The following is a 19204-nucleotide window of genomic DNA, read 5'->3' as shown; positions in this document are numbered from 1 at the left end:
CACTCGCCCCGAGGGCGCAGCGCAGCGTGGAGCCCAGAGGCCGGCTAGCTGGAATCTGCTTGAGCTGCGGACTCCAGGGGGTCATTTTTCGGCCTCCTGGGGTCTGGTGAGAGTATCTAGGATTTCGAAGTCCCTGGGGGACACCTAAACCCTCAGCAAAACCAGGCCTGTGGTAGGCTCGCATATCTGCATGTAGACTTATCTCTCACTGTCACCCACGATCTTCCTCACCTTCAGTGGCCAAAGCGGGCGCCACTGGACCTGGGGGACAGAGCTGATGGAGGCAAGAGCTATCAAGGCGCCTTCTATCATCCGGGGTGCTAGGTACAGAAAAGCGCACAACCACCGCCCCCCACTACTACCACACAGCCACCCCCTCTCGGCGTGGTGCACACCACCCTGGCTGCTAGGGGATGTTGTTCCCCATCCCGCCAGCCCACGGTGAATCCCAAATTACTTTGTTAGGTAATTAGAAAGTGTTGATAATTATTTCTTTCATAATTTAGCGGTGTGACGGGAACGGGGAAATGATCTTGTGAAAGTTCACACGTGCAGATGTATTAGTTACTGATTCATTTGATTAAATGGTAGTCTCAAGTGCTCAAATCCGCAGCTGAAGGCGCCCCATTAGCATAACACTGATGTTTAATTTTCATACGCATAATTAGCCATATATTTAACACTAATAGCAACATGCAGCCTTTCAGCGTTAAACAGCCCGGGATTTGATCTGGCCTGAGCTGAACCTTCGTCACTGCACCTTCCCCTGTCTGGAGTGTGCAATGATCACAGGACAAACCTCTGTAATCAAGCACATTTTGGCAGAGGGAACACCAATAAAAATGAACATTCAAAACAAATTACATCGGTGCCGTCGTTACAGATCTTAGTAAGAGGGGGTTTCTCTCTTTTTTAACTTCCGTAGCAGCTGCTGGTGCCCGCAGAATTCCTCTCCTTTGGTTTAAGGGCACGATGCTGGGGGCAGAAATATTTCAGGAAGCGTGGTTGGAGCAAAAAGAAAAACAAAAGCCAAAAAAAAAAAAAAAAAACCCACAAACCCATACTCCAAACCAATAACGGGTTTGCCAACGTTTAAAAGATTTTTTTTTTCTTAATCACCGAACCCCACACGGTGAGGCTTTGTGGCAACATCCAGCTAATGACTCCGCCACCAAACAACACCCGGAGGGGGCTAGTCCCGATTTCCGAGTCGCACTTGTGGTTTTAATTGCTCCTTTCTAGTGCCTGTTTTGGGGTGTGGAGTGCCTTGCCGCGTGCCCAGCACAGCCGCTCGGATGCCGCTCGGGCCCCGGGTCTCTTGCGCGCGCCTTGAAGGCCCTGCCCACGTAAGTGATCACCGCGGTGGGCGCCGGATCGGGGTTGGGACCTGGGAAAACGGAATTGGTGACTCTCGGAGCTCAGGGCACAGCGTGAGGAAACCCGACGGCCGGGCTGCCTAGGGACAGTTTATTCCAGAGAATTGCGAGGTGGGGAAGGGAGAGGCCGCTGCACGTTGTGGCAGTCTCCTGGGTGCTCCGTCCCTCCACACCTGAAGGGGGATCGAAGACTTTCGCGGCGCAGGGGACCTGGCTAGCTCCAGGGAACAGAAGTCCAGCATGCGCCCCCTCGGGGATACGGTTTCAGAGCCCTGTTTAATTTAAAATTGAATTGTGCGTGAGCGAGGAAGTGTCTGCACGCTGAAATTATTTCTTAGCCCAGAGAAGCAGGTCTGAGGAAGGGCGCCGAGCCGCCCGGTCTTAGCTAATTTCTCAGTGTGGGATATCATCTGTCCTCAGTGAGCTTGGAGTAAAACCCTCCCGCCCCCAAATGCTAAGGCGACACCTGTTCTGAAATTCTGGTTTGCTTAGATCGTTGCCTGTCCCAACTCTGAGAGGAAACAAAACTCTTCCATTTGTCCTGAGGGTTTTCGGATTCTGAGTAGAACCTACTGGGGTCACCTCAGGCCCCGGTGGCCCTGGTGGTGGTAGCGGTAGCCACACTTGGCTGGAATCCCGGTGGCTCTGCGTGAGGTTTGGGGCCAGTTCAGCTGGCAGAGAGGTAGGGAGGCGTGGACGAGGTATTTTTAAATCTACTTCTTAATCTCTATTTCAGAGCATGTTAAACGGAGTTCGTTCTAATTCAAGTTTGTTACCTAGGGAGCTGCGGAGTGTTGGCAGTATTGACATGCGCGCGCGCTCACACACACACACACACACACACACACACGCACACACACACACACACACTTTAGGTTAGTCACTTTAATAAGTGGGATTTTAAGCCTGTCCCATAAATACCTCCACCTCGAAATAATTGCTACACAAGCAGTGTGTTACCCGGTGGTTGGTAAAATCCTGTGGTCCTAATAAAATCATCCTTGGGGAAGCTCGGAGTAAACCGATTTGCAGAAAAAATACAGCACTAATGATTGCAATCCAATTGCTCTAGGAGAAAAGTGAAGTCATTCTCTGGCAAACTTCTCAAGGCCAGCTGGGCCCTGTTCCTCTCTAGAAAACCCAGATTGTTCTAGGGCAGCAGCCCCAGTCTCTGGGTCTCTTCTTGGCCAACTCCTGAGCACATCTAAAGTTTTTCTATGGATGTTGTAAATCCTCAACCCCTCCCTTGTCTTTTCTAGCTGTCAGACCCACTAGACTCAGACTCAGCTCTATCCAAAAATATACATTCTGGACGCAGAGAAGCCGAGTTGGAGGAGCTGGGGGCAGCCGAGAGAATCCCATGTTCAGGGAAAAGCTGGAACTCATCACTGTTCCGAGCCCACTCATTGTCCTCAGTTTCCCATCTTCTTCCCCACCCACCACTCTGAGTGTCATGAAGATGAACTGGCTCTTGGTCCCAGCCATGAATGCCACCTGTCCTGGCAACTACAGGTGTCCACATTTGCTTGGCAGTCCCTCGAGTCCAGGCTATTTTAGCCGAAGGCAACTTTGCAAAACCCGCTTCAGTAGAAACAAGAGTTAGCACAACCAGTGACGGCCCCACATCCTCACTGTGCTTGTTCCTAAAACCATAACCAGAAGGGGATGGCTTCCTTCTTGGACTGCTAAAGGCCCTACCCTTGAGCCCAGGTGTGAGCAGGTACTGGAGAGCAAGCGCAAGCGAAGGAGGGTGCTGTGGGCAGGGACGGGCCTGGGGGAGACAGAGCGCCGGCCCTTGGAGTCCTGCTCCTCAAGCGGGTTGGAGATGCCGCCGGACCAACCGGAGTTAAACCCACCAGCTCCAGCCCGGCCGACTAGGCCCTTGTCCCAAATGTGCGGGGGTCTCCTCTCGCTGGGACCTTTTGGGTCTTCAGAAACACCCCATCTTCGCGACCCCTGCGACCCCAGCACGGGTTCGTAGAGAGCCATTCTAGGGAGGGGTCAGTTTAGGGACTAGGCAGCCCACTAACCCGCCAGACACTTCACTTCTGCGCAAGTGGGGCAGAAGCTCTAATTCCTAGTGGAACAAACGGTCTAGACTGCGTGTGTGGGGGGTGGGGGGTGGTGAGGAGGGTCTCAAACTTAACCTCTGGGATGGCCCGGGAGGGCTCTATGCGGGCGGGCGAGGAAGAGCCGCAGGGGACTGGGAAAGTCGGTTTCTGGATTGATAAAATCCTGCGGGCCAGACCCAGGGTCCACTGCCAAGGAAATGTTTGTAATCAGTGCTTCGGTTCGCGGGCCAATCTTGCCATCGCAAAGTCGTGATGAAGGTGGACGAAGGTGAAAGAAAAGGGCTGGGGGTGAGGGGCAGGTGCTGACCTCTGCGAGCGTCCTCAGGCCAGCCAATGTGGGATACACAAAGGGAAAAAACAAATTTAAAAAAATTCCCAGCTAACAGGGTTCCGGTTTTTCTCTCCGTGTGCACGCGTGTAAAAAGTTCAGACACTCAAAATTAACCACCCGCCCTCTCTCCCTTCTGTTAGAGACGCAAGGCGCGCAGACACAATGGGTTTTAAGATTTTTATTTTTTTTACTCGGGCAGTGCTCAGCAGCAGGGAAAGAGGAAACGTGCTTCTCCTGGAATCTCTCGTCTCCCAAACGAAGGCGTCCTCGTTCCCCTCCAGATGCGTTCCCTAGCTGGGAAACCAAGCCCGAAGCCACATGGCTCTGGCAGGGCTTCAGATCTGAGTCCCCAATTGTCCCCAATCCCCACCGCGTTTTCCAGGATGCTGTTAGGTGCTAGGTAGGTTATCGCGCGACCTGTCGTCCCCGTTTCTTCTAAAAGTTCTTCAGCTGGATTTCAGCAATTTAGAAAAATAAGACGCCCGGCCTCTGCGACCTTCGGGCTGCTCCTCACGCCTCGTGGGGCAGTTTGGTCAGGATCTGCGCGCCCGCCGACGTGATGAGAACTGTGTGCTCGAACTGGGCCGACCTGAAACACACATCCCAGCGGTCAGGACGCGCCCAAGCGCCCGCCGGCCGCGAGCTTCAGCGCCCTCAGACCAATCGTCCCTTCCATACAATTTAAAAGCAACGGGGCAGAAAGCAAACACCTTTGATTGTCTAAGGAGATCGCAGTCCATGCATCCTCCAGGACTTTAAATTCTGGGGCTCCTTCGGTGATGATTGGCTCTGTAAAAGGGAAAATATTTACTGCAGTGACCTCACCAGATTCTTGTCAAACATTGTTTCGGCTGATTATCAAAAAAGAATAAGAAGGTTCTCCCTCCCACCCCTCAAGTGCTTCCCCCACGGGTTCATGTTGTCATCTTGCAAGGGCTGATAATTGATGTTGCTTACATAGTATACTACAAACTAAACAGTAGGAAGAGGAAACGTTACGGCATTCAAAAATGTATGAAGTTGCCTAGTTCGTAATTTTTTAGAGAAAGAAGGGCATTTTAATCAAGACTTAATTAGGACCCTGTGGATAATAACCACCCAAACACCAGTCCCACTTATAAATACCCGTCACTTTTTAAAAATATTTGAATTTTTAAAACATGCTCAAAATGTTCATTAATCAGCAAATAACAATTTTCTTATTTCACTCTAATTGCTTCTCCATTAAGTCCCACAGTCAGAAATATGATGCCTTTGCGGCCCTAGGTGATTGGAATTTGGTGGTGACACCAATCACATGGGCCGCCAGAGAGCACATGCCACTTGCTGACAAGGAGCAAGGGACATAATCGCCTCTAGTTACTGGGTGCTAATGAAAAAACAAAACAAAACAAAAAACCAAGCATCCCATTATGTTGGTAACAGAATTAGAGGTTGGATGACTGCCGTCTCCTAAATGTGTCGGTAAGTATCTGATTTAGGAAGATGGGGCTCAAGGATATTATTTAATCAGATTTACTATGCATCTGAATTATTTCATTATGCTGATTGGCTTTATTAGTCCTTCACGGGACTGCCCGGCCTAGGCCAGCACGGCAGCTTCTGCCCAGCAGCTATGGCCCTGGAATAGGAGCTCAGCATTTACCTATAGTGAACGCCATGCCCTCCTCCATGAGTAGACTGTTGTCATTTGCTGCAAAACAAAAAACATGGGGGTGGGGTGAGAACACAAAATGGGGAGGAGACAGAGTAACAGAATTGGGGGGGTTGGGGCCCCTTTTAAAAACGTGGTCATTTTGTTTCTTTTCTTTTAGAGAAGAAGGAAGGGTGGAGGATTCTAGAGTCCTAGGCTCCTGGGCCTCAGTCTTTACACTGTCTGTGCTCTGAGTTGAGGCCCCTCCAGAAGAGTCTGTCAAGGCCTGGCAGGGGCAGCCTGAGTATTTTAGACATGTCTGGCTTCCTCTCCCCCTCCTATGGCTTCCTCTCCCCCTCCTACTGTCCCTCCAGGCCACCTGCTGGGTCCTGACCCTTGCTCCCATCACTACCCCAAAGAGAAGGAAGTTTTGGGAAAGTATGCAAAGGGAGGGCAGCCTCCTTCTGTGTGGGTTGGAGGAGGAGGTAGAGTCCCAGCTTCAAATAATTTAACTCCGGGTATTGGCACCAGGTAGGACACAGAGCTGATAAGTCCTTTCTGCACTGTCACCTGGACCTCTTCTGAGCTGCCTCAGGTAAAGCTCTTTGGCCAGAAAGGAGTTCTGACCTGCTGGATCTCCAGGGATCCTCTAGGGGTTGGGTCCCAGCCAGCAGTTCCTCTATGGACCAATCCTACCTCAAGTGCACAGGTCAAGGTTCCAGGACTAAATTTCCTTTGGTCCCTGTCTAGGAGTGTCCCTGCCCATAGAGCTGTCTCCTACCTTAACCCAAATCTTCTCACCCCTTCAGGCCCACCCCTGCTTTCTCACTGTAGGGTGCACACCCAAGCAGTGAAAACAGGAGATTCTAGGGAAGGAACACAGGGTGGGCATAATCTAGAAATCACTAAAGAGTACATGCTGCTAAATACATCAGCTGTCAACGCTGTGTAGGATGTAATGAAGTTTAACCACAACAGTCAGCAGTTAGAAAAGGGGGTAGAAAAAGAAAAACAGAAAACAGTCATATGTGCATGCTGCTGGGACATTGATGCAGTAGTGTTTTGTTTTTAGTAACTTTTTCTAGACAAATATCCCTTGTGCCTTCCAGCCATGCACCCTTCAGGAGAGGACAAAAAGCAAAATAAACCTTATTTTGGGATTGAAAAAACTGCTGGGCTCTAATCCAGTAACACAGTAATGTGCTGGTTAAAATTAAGTAGACCCTCCCCCACCAGCCTCACACACACACATGGATGATGTGGATTTGAAGTTGGAGGAAGAGCTTCAGGAGCAAAACTGCCATATCCTGATCCCATTCAAGAAACAGCTTCCAAATTAACTTTCTTACCATGATGCCAAATTTCTGGATGTCCGTGAAAGTAAGATCCTATTCCATGTCCTACAAAATATGGACAGACTTGCAAACCATTCTGATGAGTTATGTGGCTTTAAAAGTGACCAAAAAACATTTAATTAAATTAGACATGTTTTTTAATGCATACTAAGATTAAAAAGTCGTTTAAAAATATTCTCTGAAAAAGAAAAAATGTTAAAGTCAGATGATAACATTAATGTTTTCATTATTCTGTAATAATTTTAGTTTTTGCTGTTGCTTGTAACAACTCCCTTTGGATATATGAAGAAAGAATGTATGTATCTAGCATAGTAGTTTGAGTCATTTACCTTAGTACAGCATTCAACAAGGACCCTTCTAGACAACAAATGAGTGTGCGTACACACACATAGATTGATATACATGACCAAGATATATGTGCATGTAATACAGGTCATAAAAACCTGCCTGGTTTTTACGAGGTTTCACAAAAAGACTGTGCAAATTACTACTAATTTGGGAACCAGAGGAAAAAATTACAATATAGAAATATGACTTTCCTCTTCTATGGTTCCCTTTATTCTTCTCTATTTCAAAACATTATACATTTTACAGACACATTCACACAAAAGGTTGAATCTGCTTTGTCAACATTCTTAAAACCCGCCAAAACTTTGTGATCATTTGGGAATTCTATTCAAAACCTACACCACTAATAAAATTCATAAAGAATGCTTTTTAATCATAAGGATACTTAAGAAAACTAATATTGTGATTCCTAATTCTTTTATGTTGTTGTTGTTGGAGACAGGGTTTCACTCTGTTGCCTGGGCTAGAGTGCAGTGGCATCATCATAGCTTACTACAACCTCAAACTCCTGGGCTGAAGAGATCCTCCTGCCTCAGCTTCCTGAGTAGCTGGGATTACAGGCTGCACCACCAAATCCGGCTAATTTTTCTATTTTTTTTTTTGTAGAGATAGGGGTCTCACTATGTTGCTCAGGCCAGTCTTGAACTCCTGACCTCAGGTGATCCTCCCACCTCCTAAAGTGCTAGCATTACAGTCATGGGCCACCATGCCTAGCCTGTGATTCCTAATTCTTATGCTTCATTAGTTAGTTCTACATGTAAATGTTTTGGATTCCATCTATCCCACATAAATGAAACCTAGCACATAGAATCCAACCCTAAAATCTTCACCCACAAGTTTAAAAAGTTGTTGAAATCAGGCAAATATGTTTATTTTGGGGAGCATCAGACAGACAAGAACATATACACCATTAACAATTTATATTTTCATGTTGACAAAGGGCATAATACCCCTAGCCCTAACCATAACAATGGATTGGGACTTACAGGAATACTATTTCAATTCTTAACAGAACCAAAGTTTCTAGATATCAAACTAGAGTTTCTAAAAGACCCTAGGTTTACTTATGAACCCAAAGGCTTTTAGCCAGCATCCTTATGGGCATTTGTGTCTATGTACTTTTTTCTAAACACTCCAGACTTTTAAGATATCTTCACTTAGACCAGGATGTCACTATAACCAGCAATGGACAGCCTCTTATTCACATTTGATTTCGATGTAACTGACAATGCAGAATTAGGTAAGCTATGCATATGTTGAGGACAGAAATGGTAAATCAAATCAATGTTTTCATCTCTTAAGTTGTACTTTATGGTTATTTCTGCTGGTCTTTGCACTTTGGGCAGGAGGTATTTCTATTTGAGATGGGTATTTAACCCTCAGCTGTGAAATCCTCTAACCTTTGTATCCATGACACCTTTCACAAGGTGTTTCTATTTGCATTACACAATTTCTGAATAGAAAGTGAGGATGGAGAGTGGATAGAGGATACAAGAGAGATTATTAAATAAGACATAATAATCGAGATTTTGTTTTAACAGGAATGGGTTCTACCCAAACCTATAAATTATGTTAGTTTAGTCCCAATAAACCTTGATGATTCTAACAGCATTCAATATAAACTATTCCCCTATTTTCTTTTTTAAAAAAAAACAAAAAACAAAAAAACCCTAGGTTTTTTTTTCTTTTTTAAGAATCCAACTGATTGGCAGGTATCACAGCTACATCTTAAATGTGTGTTACAACGGCAATCTTCATTTTAATTCCGATGAAAGGAAAGGAAGAAAGCCCATTCTGGAAAAACCCTTGGGGTCCCTCCTGCATCATACCTCTCATTCCTCTTCATATAATAAAAGACGCTGTGCAATTACTAGGTGGCTAAGGATATCTGAGTGCATTCTCCTACGACTATCTACTCCCCGGTCCAGCTGGAACTTCTGGCGATAGGAGGATCACAGAATCTGTGTGTCATGCATGCAAAAGTTAGAGGATTTCACAGCCAAGTGGAAAGAGGAAAAGAGGACAAATTTTGCTCAGTTCCTTGGTCAAGGACCCATCCCAATGCATGATTCCCAGGAGCTAAGTATATACTTCTGTCTGCTTTTCAGGATATTTTCCTTTTGGATTGGTAGTTAGTTTTTAACACATATTTATTGGGACTAAATAGGATAAAATCTCACTAATGTTCCTAATTTCTGTTTAAAAGCATGCCCCTTCTACTATTTCAGGATAGACGGGGAGCACAAGATTCTTTACCTGATTGGAGGCTTTAAATCTAATTCTTAGAGACAATCCAAGTGACTTGTAGTAGCAAATTCCACCCCTCTAACATGAAAGCAATAGCTGGTAACCCTAATTGTGGGAAGATGGAGCACGTCTTCACCTCTTGACTGGTGTGTTGGGGGAAATGGAAATGGCAGAGCAGGCAGGAATGTCCAAGAAGTGCCACCGTTGCTCCCCAACACTGGCCACCGCAGGGCCATGACCCTTTTCTTGCCTGGACATTTCACTGATGAAATCTGCCTTCTCTTTGCTAAAATCTACTGAGAAGAATGCTCCTGGTATTAGCTCTTCTGATTTTTTCTAACTAAAAGTCCTTTAAGACAGTATAACACCTACCCACTGACCCCAAGCACATTTATGATTTGAAGTCCTTCATATGGAATATTTGGGGAGGAAGAGGAGGAAGGTGAATAAAGGTAGTTTATGAATTTAGTTTTCAATTTTACTGCATTATTACAGTTCATGTTTCAGTTATGGTTTATAGTTGAAAGAAAAATCTCTTTTAAGGAATTTCATCTTGTGACCATTTTCTTCTGCTTAATTCTCTTTCATGAGGCAGTTATACTCAGTTGAAGTGTTGTCTAGGTAAATTTCTTAATACATTTCAACTACTTTTTATGACTAAAAATACATTCCCCAAGAGAGCAGAGGAGTACTGTGTTTAAGTACATGCTCTTATAAAGAAATAAAAATGCACATGTAAATAGTTTTATTACCATTTTTTTACATGAATCCTATAAACAACACTAATCTCCAATGGTTACATCTCTAATAAAGGATCTCAAATGACATCTGATTTTGTAAGTTAATGAAATTTTACTTTGATCTTTCTAGATATTTATTTTAAGCAGTAGTCTTTGAATGAAGGAATGCACAAATCCCAGGGATTCCCTCTAATTACAAGGGATGTTTAAGTACAATTGGTAATATTTTTGAAAGCCAACAACTGTTTTCAAAAAAAGTGATATTTTTTTTTTGTTTCAAACTGGATCACAAATTACTGTATTTTTCTTACGATAGTGCTGAACTTTTATTTGAGGTTTTCTGTTTCTGAAAAGTAGACATGATAGATTGAAATAAAAGATAATTTATTGCAATGCTTACTTTCATGTGCAGAGAGAAGCAGTGTAATTGTAATTTACAGTAGCTGTCAAGAAAAATCCATCACAGATGACATTAAAATGACTTATTTTGCCTGAGCCACTTATTGTTTAAATGTGCATAATCTAACAGAAAGAGATTATTTTTTAAAAATCTGCTTTATATTGTTCTAAATTAATATCAAAACATATACTTATGAATTAAACATTAAAAACCATCTATTGATACTTTCATCATGACATTTATAATTCTAAGTTTAAATTATTTTTGATTGAACTGTCACATATTTGTGATGCATGAATCTACACATTCACAATATACTTGTATATACAGATCATATGATCTAGAGATAATTACAAAAATACAGATTTAGAAATATTTTAAAGCCAATGGAGATACAGTGAGTATAACAACACTATGACCTGAGGATCTCTAGGCATCCCTCCCAAAGCAAAAGGGCACATAGAGAACTCTTCTCATTAAATCATCTTGACTGATACTTCTTGACAGACATCATCCTATTCTTTAGGTTTCAGAGGAGAATTGCAGAATTTCCTATAGAGATCTCAAGGTTTTTGGTAACATAATACTAAAATAAGCTGCTTGAATGCTCTTTTCAGAGTGTATCAGTAGAGGGGAGGCTATGCAAAAGATGGTAAATATCTTAAAATAAACGGGACTGAGTTGAAAGATGTTTGTAAACCTTTGGTCTGTAATGATCTCAAGTACTTTTGGCTTAAAGGTGGATATCATTTGTTTATTTACTCCCTTAAGATTTTGCCTGAATAAGAACAGGCAAAATAATAGATGTCCAGTAACACAGCTTTAACACATCAGAACAAACATTTGTTAGAATCAGGGCAGTTTCCTCTCCTGTGGCAGACATAAACCATCTAAATAATGAAATGTATTAGGGTAAAAGTAAAAAGTTCATTGTCTATTATTTTCCACATAGTTTTGTAAGTGCAGTTGTTCGGACTGATCTGGTTTTCAAAGGAGCTTGTACATGCAAATTCATACTCTGCGAAGACTGACCTTTGTATCCAGATAGCTAAAATCCAATGTCACTTTCAATTCTACTCTTCTTCTTCTTCTTTTTTTTTATGTAGCTAGAATTAATGTAGTGAATATGTAATGAAATGCATTATCCTGCATGGAGATTTATCAGATTTTCCAACTGAATGCTATGCTTTGCTAGTACTAGCTGGAGTTCACCTGCATGTTGGTGCGGCGTGTGGCTCTTTTTTGTAAAGAGTTAAGTCGTACACAAAAAAAGGGAACAAAGGTCAGCACCCAGCCGCCACTTGAATGTGAGATTTTTCTTTTTATTCCCCTTGATGTATACTAGGCTCTGTGTTATTAGTCTTAATGATGGAAAATTGTAGTGTTGATACAAATCTTTTTTTCAAAGTAGTAGGCGGGAGCTCCATTTGTTAGTAAGTTTTTTTTGTGACTAAAAGCCACGGACAGTACATTTATGTAGCAGTAAAAGGCCTAGATGCTCTTTCCATAGCAGAGCTAATTATTCCTACTGTGACCTTACTGATCTAGCCTGTTCCTAGTACATCTCATCTGCACGCCTGTTCCTCTGTGTAGATGGTGTCAGAGAATATGAAAAACCCTATAATGAAACCATTTTCATGATGGAGAAAGGCTACTGGAGTTGCACTTGCTACAAAGAGGCTCAATTATATGAGTAATTGTGATAATTTTCTACATTCATAGCCTTCAATGGGGAAAAAAGAATGAGAGCCACAAAGGAAAATTACTTTAACAAGAAAGTACAGAGAGTAAAAATGGAAGAAGAGACAAAAAGGGGAAAAAATAACCAGAAAAAAAGTTTAAAAAATAGATCTGGAGGGAGGAATAGTGAGACAGGGAGAACAACAGAAATGCTCAAAAGCCCATGTGCAGCTGTGTTGCACAATTAAATTGAATTTTTTTTTCTGCAGTTGATGAATGTGACTACTGCAAATGTGCCTCTGTAGTTAGCTATCATTTGTTGTTCCGTGACAGGAAAAGGATAATTACCTCTCAGAGAGAATCAAAGGCTGACATGCCCTTTAGACACAGCCATGAATGCAGAGCTCGATAGAATGCTTGAATAAGAATCTAGTGTTCTCTGCCCCCTTCTACTGAAGAATAAATTTTGTTAAAATGCAAGAACACCACCAGTAAATTTGTTGAACCCTAGGTGTTCAAAAATATGAGGTACATCTATCGACTCATCCCATTTGCAAAAATAAAACTGCATTTTGAATTCATTTCTATTATATTCATGGACAGTAAGATAGTGAGATATGCATTAAATTTCTTTTCCCAGTAGGGGTCTGATTCAACATTTCCTATGAAAGAACAGAGAGACACTATCCTTTTTTCCCAGGCTAGTTAGCCTATAATTTAAAACTGTCAAAAACACAATTTTGTTCAAAGTCTTCAATAAAAGCTTCCCAGATATAACCCAAAGAGATTTTACTAAAGTTTGATTCAGACACTGTTACAATATTTTTTAAGCCATAAATACATTTAACTGATATTTTACTGCCTTTTTTCTTAAAGTATTTGAAGGCTTACAAAGAAAAAAGGCAGCATCTTTTCAAGGTGACTAAGCCTTCCATCCTTTAGACAAATGGGAAGTATTCAATGGTTCATATTAATGAGAACAGTACTTTAAAGGGTACTGATGTGATCATCTTTAACAAAATGCATTACTTTAAAATGAAAACACATATTCTGTATGTCTACTTCAAAACAGTTACGGGGGGAAAAAAGACCTAAAAGTAGGTAACATATTACAAAGAAAAGTCTTAAATTCAGAAAATATACATACACTCAAAAAGTAAGCATAGAATACTGTGTGAAAAATAAACAGTGGTTTACACGAAAAATGAACCAGACCAAAAAAGGATGGAAGATCACCCTTTCAGGCTATTTGCTAATCTATTAATTTGAAAGGTAAGGCTTGCTTGAACTAACACTTTTTATCGTTGTATCATAGGAATATGTTTCACTTCATTCCTTTATAAAATTTAGCTTTTCTCCTGTGTCATTATCCAAAGATTGGGATACTTATCCCTTCTTAGGTACTTTCTTCCATATTTGGTGTGATAATATGTCAAGCTAAAACAAAAGCAGCTATATAAATATTGCTTGCTCCTCCTAGAAGTTGCTTTGCTGACCCTGGTATAATTCACTTTTTTTAAACCCTTTTTTTTTTTTTCATCCCAGGGAACAACATTGTAGCCTGGCAGTTCATATACTCATATCAGACTGAAATGATGGTTCTGAATCATAAAACATGTCATCGACTTTATACCAAGCCACCAATAACCTTAGTACCATTTGCCAACCCTCCCTTTACTTGTCAATGTAAGGCTTACCTGATTGTGTTTCCAATTACCGAGAAGGGAGCCCCTGCTCTGCAAGCTGCAATTGCTTCATCTCTACACCTTCTGGCAACCTCCACTAACTTTTTACCACATTCATCCACATTGCCCACCAAAAATGTTTCAGAGGTGTCTCCATGGTAGCCATTGTAATAGACCTAAACACAGGCAGAAATTTTAAAATATGTCCTTGTTTAAAAATCTGCTCTCCCTCAGTATATATTGTGTTCATCTATGTATTTAGCAGACTCATGTGTTTTACCCTTCCACAATTACTCTCACGTTTGTGTGTAAAAAAAAAGAAACAGATATACCGAAACCTTGCAAAAATTAAAAAGATGAAGCCATAGAATGGTATTGTGAAATGTAAAAACAAATAAGTAACTACTATAGCTAGTTCAGCATTATGATTAGAATACTACTGTAACATTTTGCTTCCTCGCTTATTTCTAAGACAAAAATATATATGCAAAAATTAGTGACCAAGACAATGATCTACAATTACCACAATAGGTTTAGAGAATCAAGAATTATTTAACAGAGTGAAAAGTTTTCTTCAATGTCATGAAGACTTACTTGATCTTTTCTTTACCAGTTCTATAGGTGGAAGTGATATATAATGACAAGAAGAAATAAGATAGACATGTTGCTATTATAACAGACAGTAGGAGAATTTAGTTCTAAGAATTGAAGTGGCCCAATATAGGAATGCAATATGTTATAGAAAAATCTTATGTCGAGAAGTGAAATCTTAATCGAATGTTCCTGATAGCAGAATGTTAACAGAAAATACTACATATGAATTTTTAAAGAATTAGAATATAATAAAACAGGCCTAAAAGTAAAATTACAGAAAATAGAATTTTATCAGTCTTCATTGATTCAGTAGCCCTACACAATCTTGAAAGATACCAGATTCATTATAAAAAATCAATGATTACCAAACACTATAACAGATATAGAAGGTAGAGGAGACTGGTTGAATATTGATCCTTTGATGTAGCATGGAATTTGTTTTTTTGCATAAATCTGTCCTAATTATTTTTCTTTCTCATAAAGTATTAGAATGCAGAAACTATTACAAAAATATATTTATTTGAGCTTTCTGACACTGAATTAATATCTTAAATCAGTACACTATTCTGCATTTTAAAAAAGTTGCTTTCCTACATTTTGTGACGATAGCAAGAAAGGTCTTCATTAGATCTTCACTTTATAATTCAGGAAACTCGGGCATGGACAAGTAACTTGTTTAAGGTTAGTGACACAATAAAGGGGCAGATTCAGACTAATGTGATGCATTATTGGCTTCTAATCGAGTGTTTTCTCTACTATATCAAATTATCCTAATTACCTTGCGATACAGTAGTGTTTTATACACTTATTCTCACAGTGCTTTGCAATCCAGGAAAATATAAGCTTTGATTTTATATATAAGAATATAAAATTTGCTAATATAAGCATGATTATTCAAGAATATTTGCAACTGTAAATGTTTACATGACTGCATCTTAAGTAAAAATGTATTATTTTTTAAAATCTTTATTCGCCTTTTCATATTATTGTTACCTTTCAAAATGACTACTTGAAAGATTCAAAATATATGGAAATACAATACTTTTGAAAGTCTATGGGGCAGTCATCTATAACTTCTGTTTGTACTCACAAACTATTCTTGTCTTATACTTAATTTATTTAACAGATATTTATTGAGCAACTACTATAGGCATCAAGTCTTTTTTGAAAAAACATTCAACTTTCAAGAGGGAAAGAAATCCATTTTCTTGTGTACTAGATGTATGTAAACAATTATAAAATGCAATGAGTATTTTCTGATAAAAGTATAGGATCTGATAATGGACTCCTTCACTTAATAAAATATTTCATAAAAAATATAATTTGTTAAGATACTAACCTGTTTCCTAGACTCCTTCACATTTCTAGACACTTGAAAGTATTTTACTTTGCTTTATGAGTTTTGCGATTGTGAAAGAATCTGAATGTTAAAAACGAAACTGTTTATTAAAAGTCTTCAGGAAACTTAGAAAAGGAATAGAGTATTCTCTTTGGACACATTGGAAACAGTAGGTAAGAGTATGCTGATTTCATTCAAAGCAGTAATGTTTTATAGAGGGTGATTAGGTGAGATAATAAATGTAAAACCCTAAAATCAGATACAATCCAAAATAAAAGCATACCATGAAAAAGATTTTATTTCAGGTACACTTTAAAAAATACCTCCTTCTACATGATTCTGAGTTGGAAAGATACCAACATGATACATGTGGAGCAAACATTCAAGTATTCTAAGTAGGACAAAATGAAATAGGAAATAGTGTCTGCAATAAAAGAATCTTTGGCTATCTCCCCACACAAATTGATATGAAGAAAAAAGGTTAAATTAATTTAACTAACTAAAAGTCTGACTGAATACAACTATCAGATGCCTATTTCCATCTCGTTCCCACTCCTGCCTAGGTCTCATGGTCTAGATACAATTCTTAAAAATATTTCATTAATAAAAACCATATTCCTTGAATAGTGTCTATCTCAATTAGTTCTCATCAGATGTCTAAATTTCATTTATTTAAAATTTATTTGTTAATCATCAGATGTACAGAATTTATTTATGATCTACATAATCCAGAAGTACCGTTACAAAATTTTTTAATAAAAGGAACTGTGAAAATATAAATAATCCAAGTCTGAGAAAGGTTAAGAAAATTAGGAAAGGGTAGCGCTTATATAATTTGAAGTCCCTATGTTAAATTACTTAGGCTTGTTATTTAAAAGAAAAGCTATTAGCCATTTAGTGAAGACTTAAGTTCAGACAGAAAATCACTCTGCTTGTATGCTTTGAGCTCAAGGCTCTCTATACCAGAAATGGAACATGACGATACCTTTAGCGATTTTAATAAATCTAGGGAACACTGCTAGCGAAAGAGTTGCTGTCCAAATAGACTGACACACACAGGCCAATGTAGCCCCTAATGACAGAGTAAGATAATGACAGGCCCCACTCAAAATCAGCAGGAAGAGGAAGATCAATCTTGGCAGAGTGAAGGAAAAATGCTGGCTTTCTTCGTGTTAGCTCATCTCATACATATCTAGCTTCAGCAGCTGCCCAGTGCTATGGTGCTCTGCGTTAACTACACAGTGGATCAATAACAATTACACCTTCTCAAAAACATGACACATAGCAGGATTGGGTTGACATTTCACTTAGGCCAACATTGATCTCAGTGCATCTGATTCCAGCCCTAAATTCAAGTCAGGCCTGGGTTTACTTGGAATAAACACAGAGTTAAAGACAAAAAAGGAAACCAGCTGCTTGCGTCTGGGTCTAGAAGTAAACAGCACTTCCATTGGTGCAGCTCACATTTTCAATCCACTCTTCCTGTTGCTACCAGCAATTCTGAAGTTGATCAAAGACTATTTTTTATATGATTTACTCACTGTGACATCAATGTTGATAATATCTCCATCCTGAAGAGGTCGACTGAAACATAAACAGAAAAAAAATGGTGATAGGCAGATCTCAATAAAAGGAATATAAAAATAAATAGCTAATGACTACTATCACAAACCCAATGAGTTAACAATGACAATGTGGAGTGAAGGAGGAATAAATGGAATAAGTATATCTCATCTTTAACTTAAGTCAGACACATCACATTTTACAAGCAATACATAATATGAACACATTGTCATTATTTAAAAATCAACTATTTTTTTCAAAGCATGCACCTTAATTTTACTAAGAACTAAAACAATAGTTGATAGCAAATACTGGCCTACATTTGGATTTTTACCATTTTTATAGTTAAAATCTAAGAAGATAAAAGAAATATTTAATGCACAACCCCTTTTCTAGATTACATACTGTTTTAATGGAACATTAAATGGTGGTGTTATATCCATTTAGAAGCAAAATACTTCCGAATTTCTATTTTACCATATTCAACTTCAGAAGTTTGTCAGTGGGTTTCAAAAGAATGATAGTATCTTTCAACATATGTTGTAGATCTCAGTTTCATGTTTTACTTTCCAAAGGAACAATATGTTATTAAGAAATGAATACCTGTCAGGAATACCATGACAGAGCACGTTGTTTACAGAGGTACAAACAGATTTTGGAAAACCTCCATAGCCTAGAGGTGAGGGATAGGCATTATGACTGATGATTTCCTGATGAACAAGAGCATCTATCTCTTCAGTTGTCATGTCAACCTAAAATATTAAATAAAGAAATTGTGCAGTGACAGTTGAAGACATCTCCTGTATTTATCAACTACATCTATAGCAATGGCACTTCTATGTGAGACTGTATAAATTTACTATGATAAACTTATGGTACAACATTTTAATAATGATTAATGTTACAACCCTAAATTGTGCCTTTTTTGACAATCATTTGGGTATATGATGGTGTTATAGACTATTGAGAAATAGAAATTTTAAACTCTAGGATTCTCTAAATCATTTGTGAATCATTAAGTGATACAACTCCATTTTAGCCTAAAGATTTCAAAAATACATTCTTCAGCAATTCCTTCTTCTTCCTTAATGGTTAGTGCCCTGGGCTAATGAAAGCATATAAATAAATGCTCAAAAGGATCTTCAGTTTAGACAACAAAGCTTGAAAAGTAGGTCGACCCCACACCTTTTTATCTCAGTGAAACATTACATGGGTTTTGCAGCAATGGCATGGAGATTACGGGGCATCATTTAAAAAACTGAGTCTGCTACATTTTGTAGAGATTTGATTTTCACTAATCTTGATTTCTTTCATGTGTAAATAAATTTTTTTTTTCTTTTTTTGGAGACAGGGTCTAGCTATATTGCCTAAATCGGTCTTGAACTTCTGGGTTCAAGTAATCCTCCTGCAGAGTAGCTAGGATTACAGGCATGAGCCCAGCTAAACAAATGTGTTTGTAAAAAATATTTTTCCCTTACTAGAAGGTATCCCAAACTAAATTGCTCCCAAACTAAAAGAAAGCCGAAATTGAGTTTTCTAAGTTCACGAACACTATCTCCACGAACTCATAAATCATAAATAACATTCTAAACCAAAAATAAAATCTCATATTAAAAATTAACTATTCATTCAACAATGTTCTTTGTGTTATTTTATATTCTCATTATGCTTAGTCATGTTGCTATAACAAGTTTATTACACAGACGATACCATAAGTTATTTCATCTTTGAGTATTACTTCCTAAAGTCTGCAGCCTCTTATTTTGGAAACTATAGGCTCATATTTTCTTTTATGATCCTTATATTGCAGGGTATTTCAGATTATTAGGAAAGAAATAAAT

At 39.6% G+C, this 19204-nt stretch overlaps 1 protein-coding gene across 1 annotated transcript in view; it reads right to left on the bottom strand.

The window, feature by feature from the left end:
• Window positions 1–4161: 4161 nt before the first annotated feature.
• METAP1D (methionyl aminopeptidase type 1D (mitochondrial)) overlaps window positions 4162–19204 on the bottom strand; it is a 73666-nt gene continuing 58623 nt past the window's right edge. The window contains exons 4-10 of the mRNA XM_012650771.1: window positions 17967–18115; window positions 17342–17384; window positions 13880–14043; window positions 6762–6859; window positions 5425–5472; window positions 4490–4568; window positions 4162–4368 (exon numbers count right to left, since the gene is read on the bottom strand). Coding sequence (XP_012506225.1) covers window positions 4290–4368; window positions 4490–4568; window positions 5425–5472; window positions 6762–6859; window positions 13880–14043; window positions 17342–17384; window positions 17967–18115 — 660 coding nt within the window. The 3' untranslated portion in view covers window positions 4162–4289. The remainder of the gene's footprint in view (window positions 4369–4489; window positions 4569–5424; window positions 5473–6761; window positions 6860–13879; window positions 14044–17341; window positions 17385–17966; window positions 18116–19204) is intronic.

This window comes from Propithecus coquereli, unplaced genomic scaffold (genome assembly GCF_000956105.1).
Source record: "Propithecus coquereli isolate 6110/MARCELLA unplaced genomic scaffold, Pcoq_1.0 Scaffold34, whole genome shotgun sequence".
Classification (NCBI taxonomy): Eukaryota; Metazoa; Chordata; class Mammalia; order Primates; family Indriidae; genus Propithecus; species Propithecus coquereli.
This window is presented reverse-complemented; position numbering and strand designations above follow the sequence as displayed.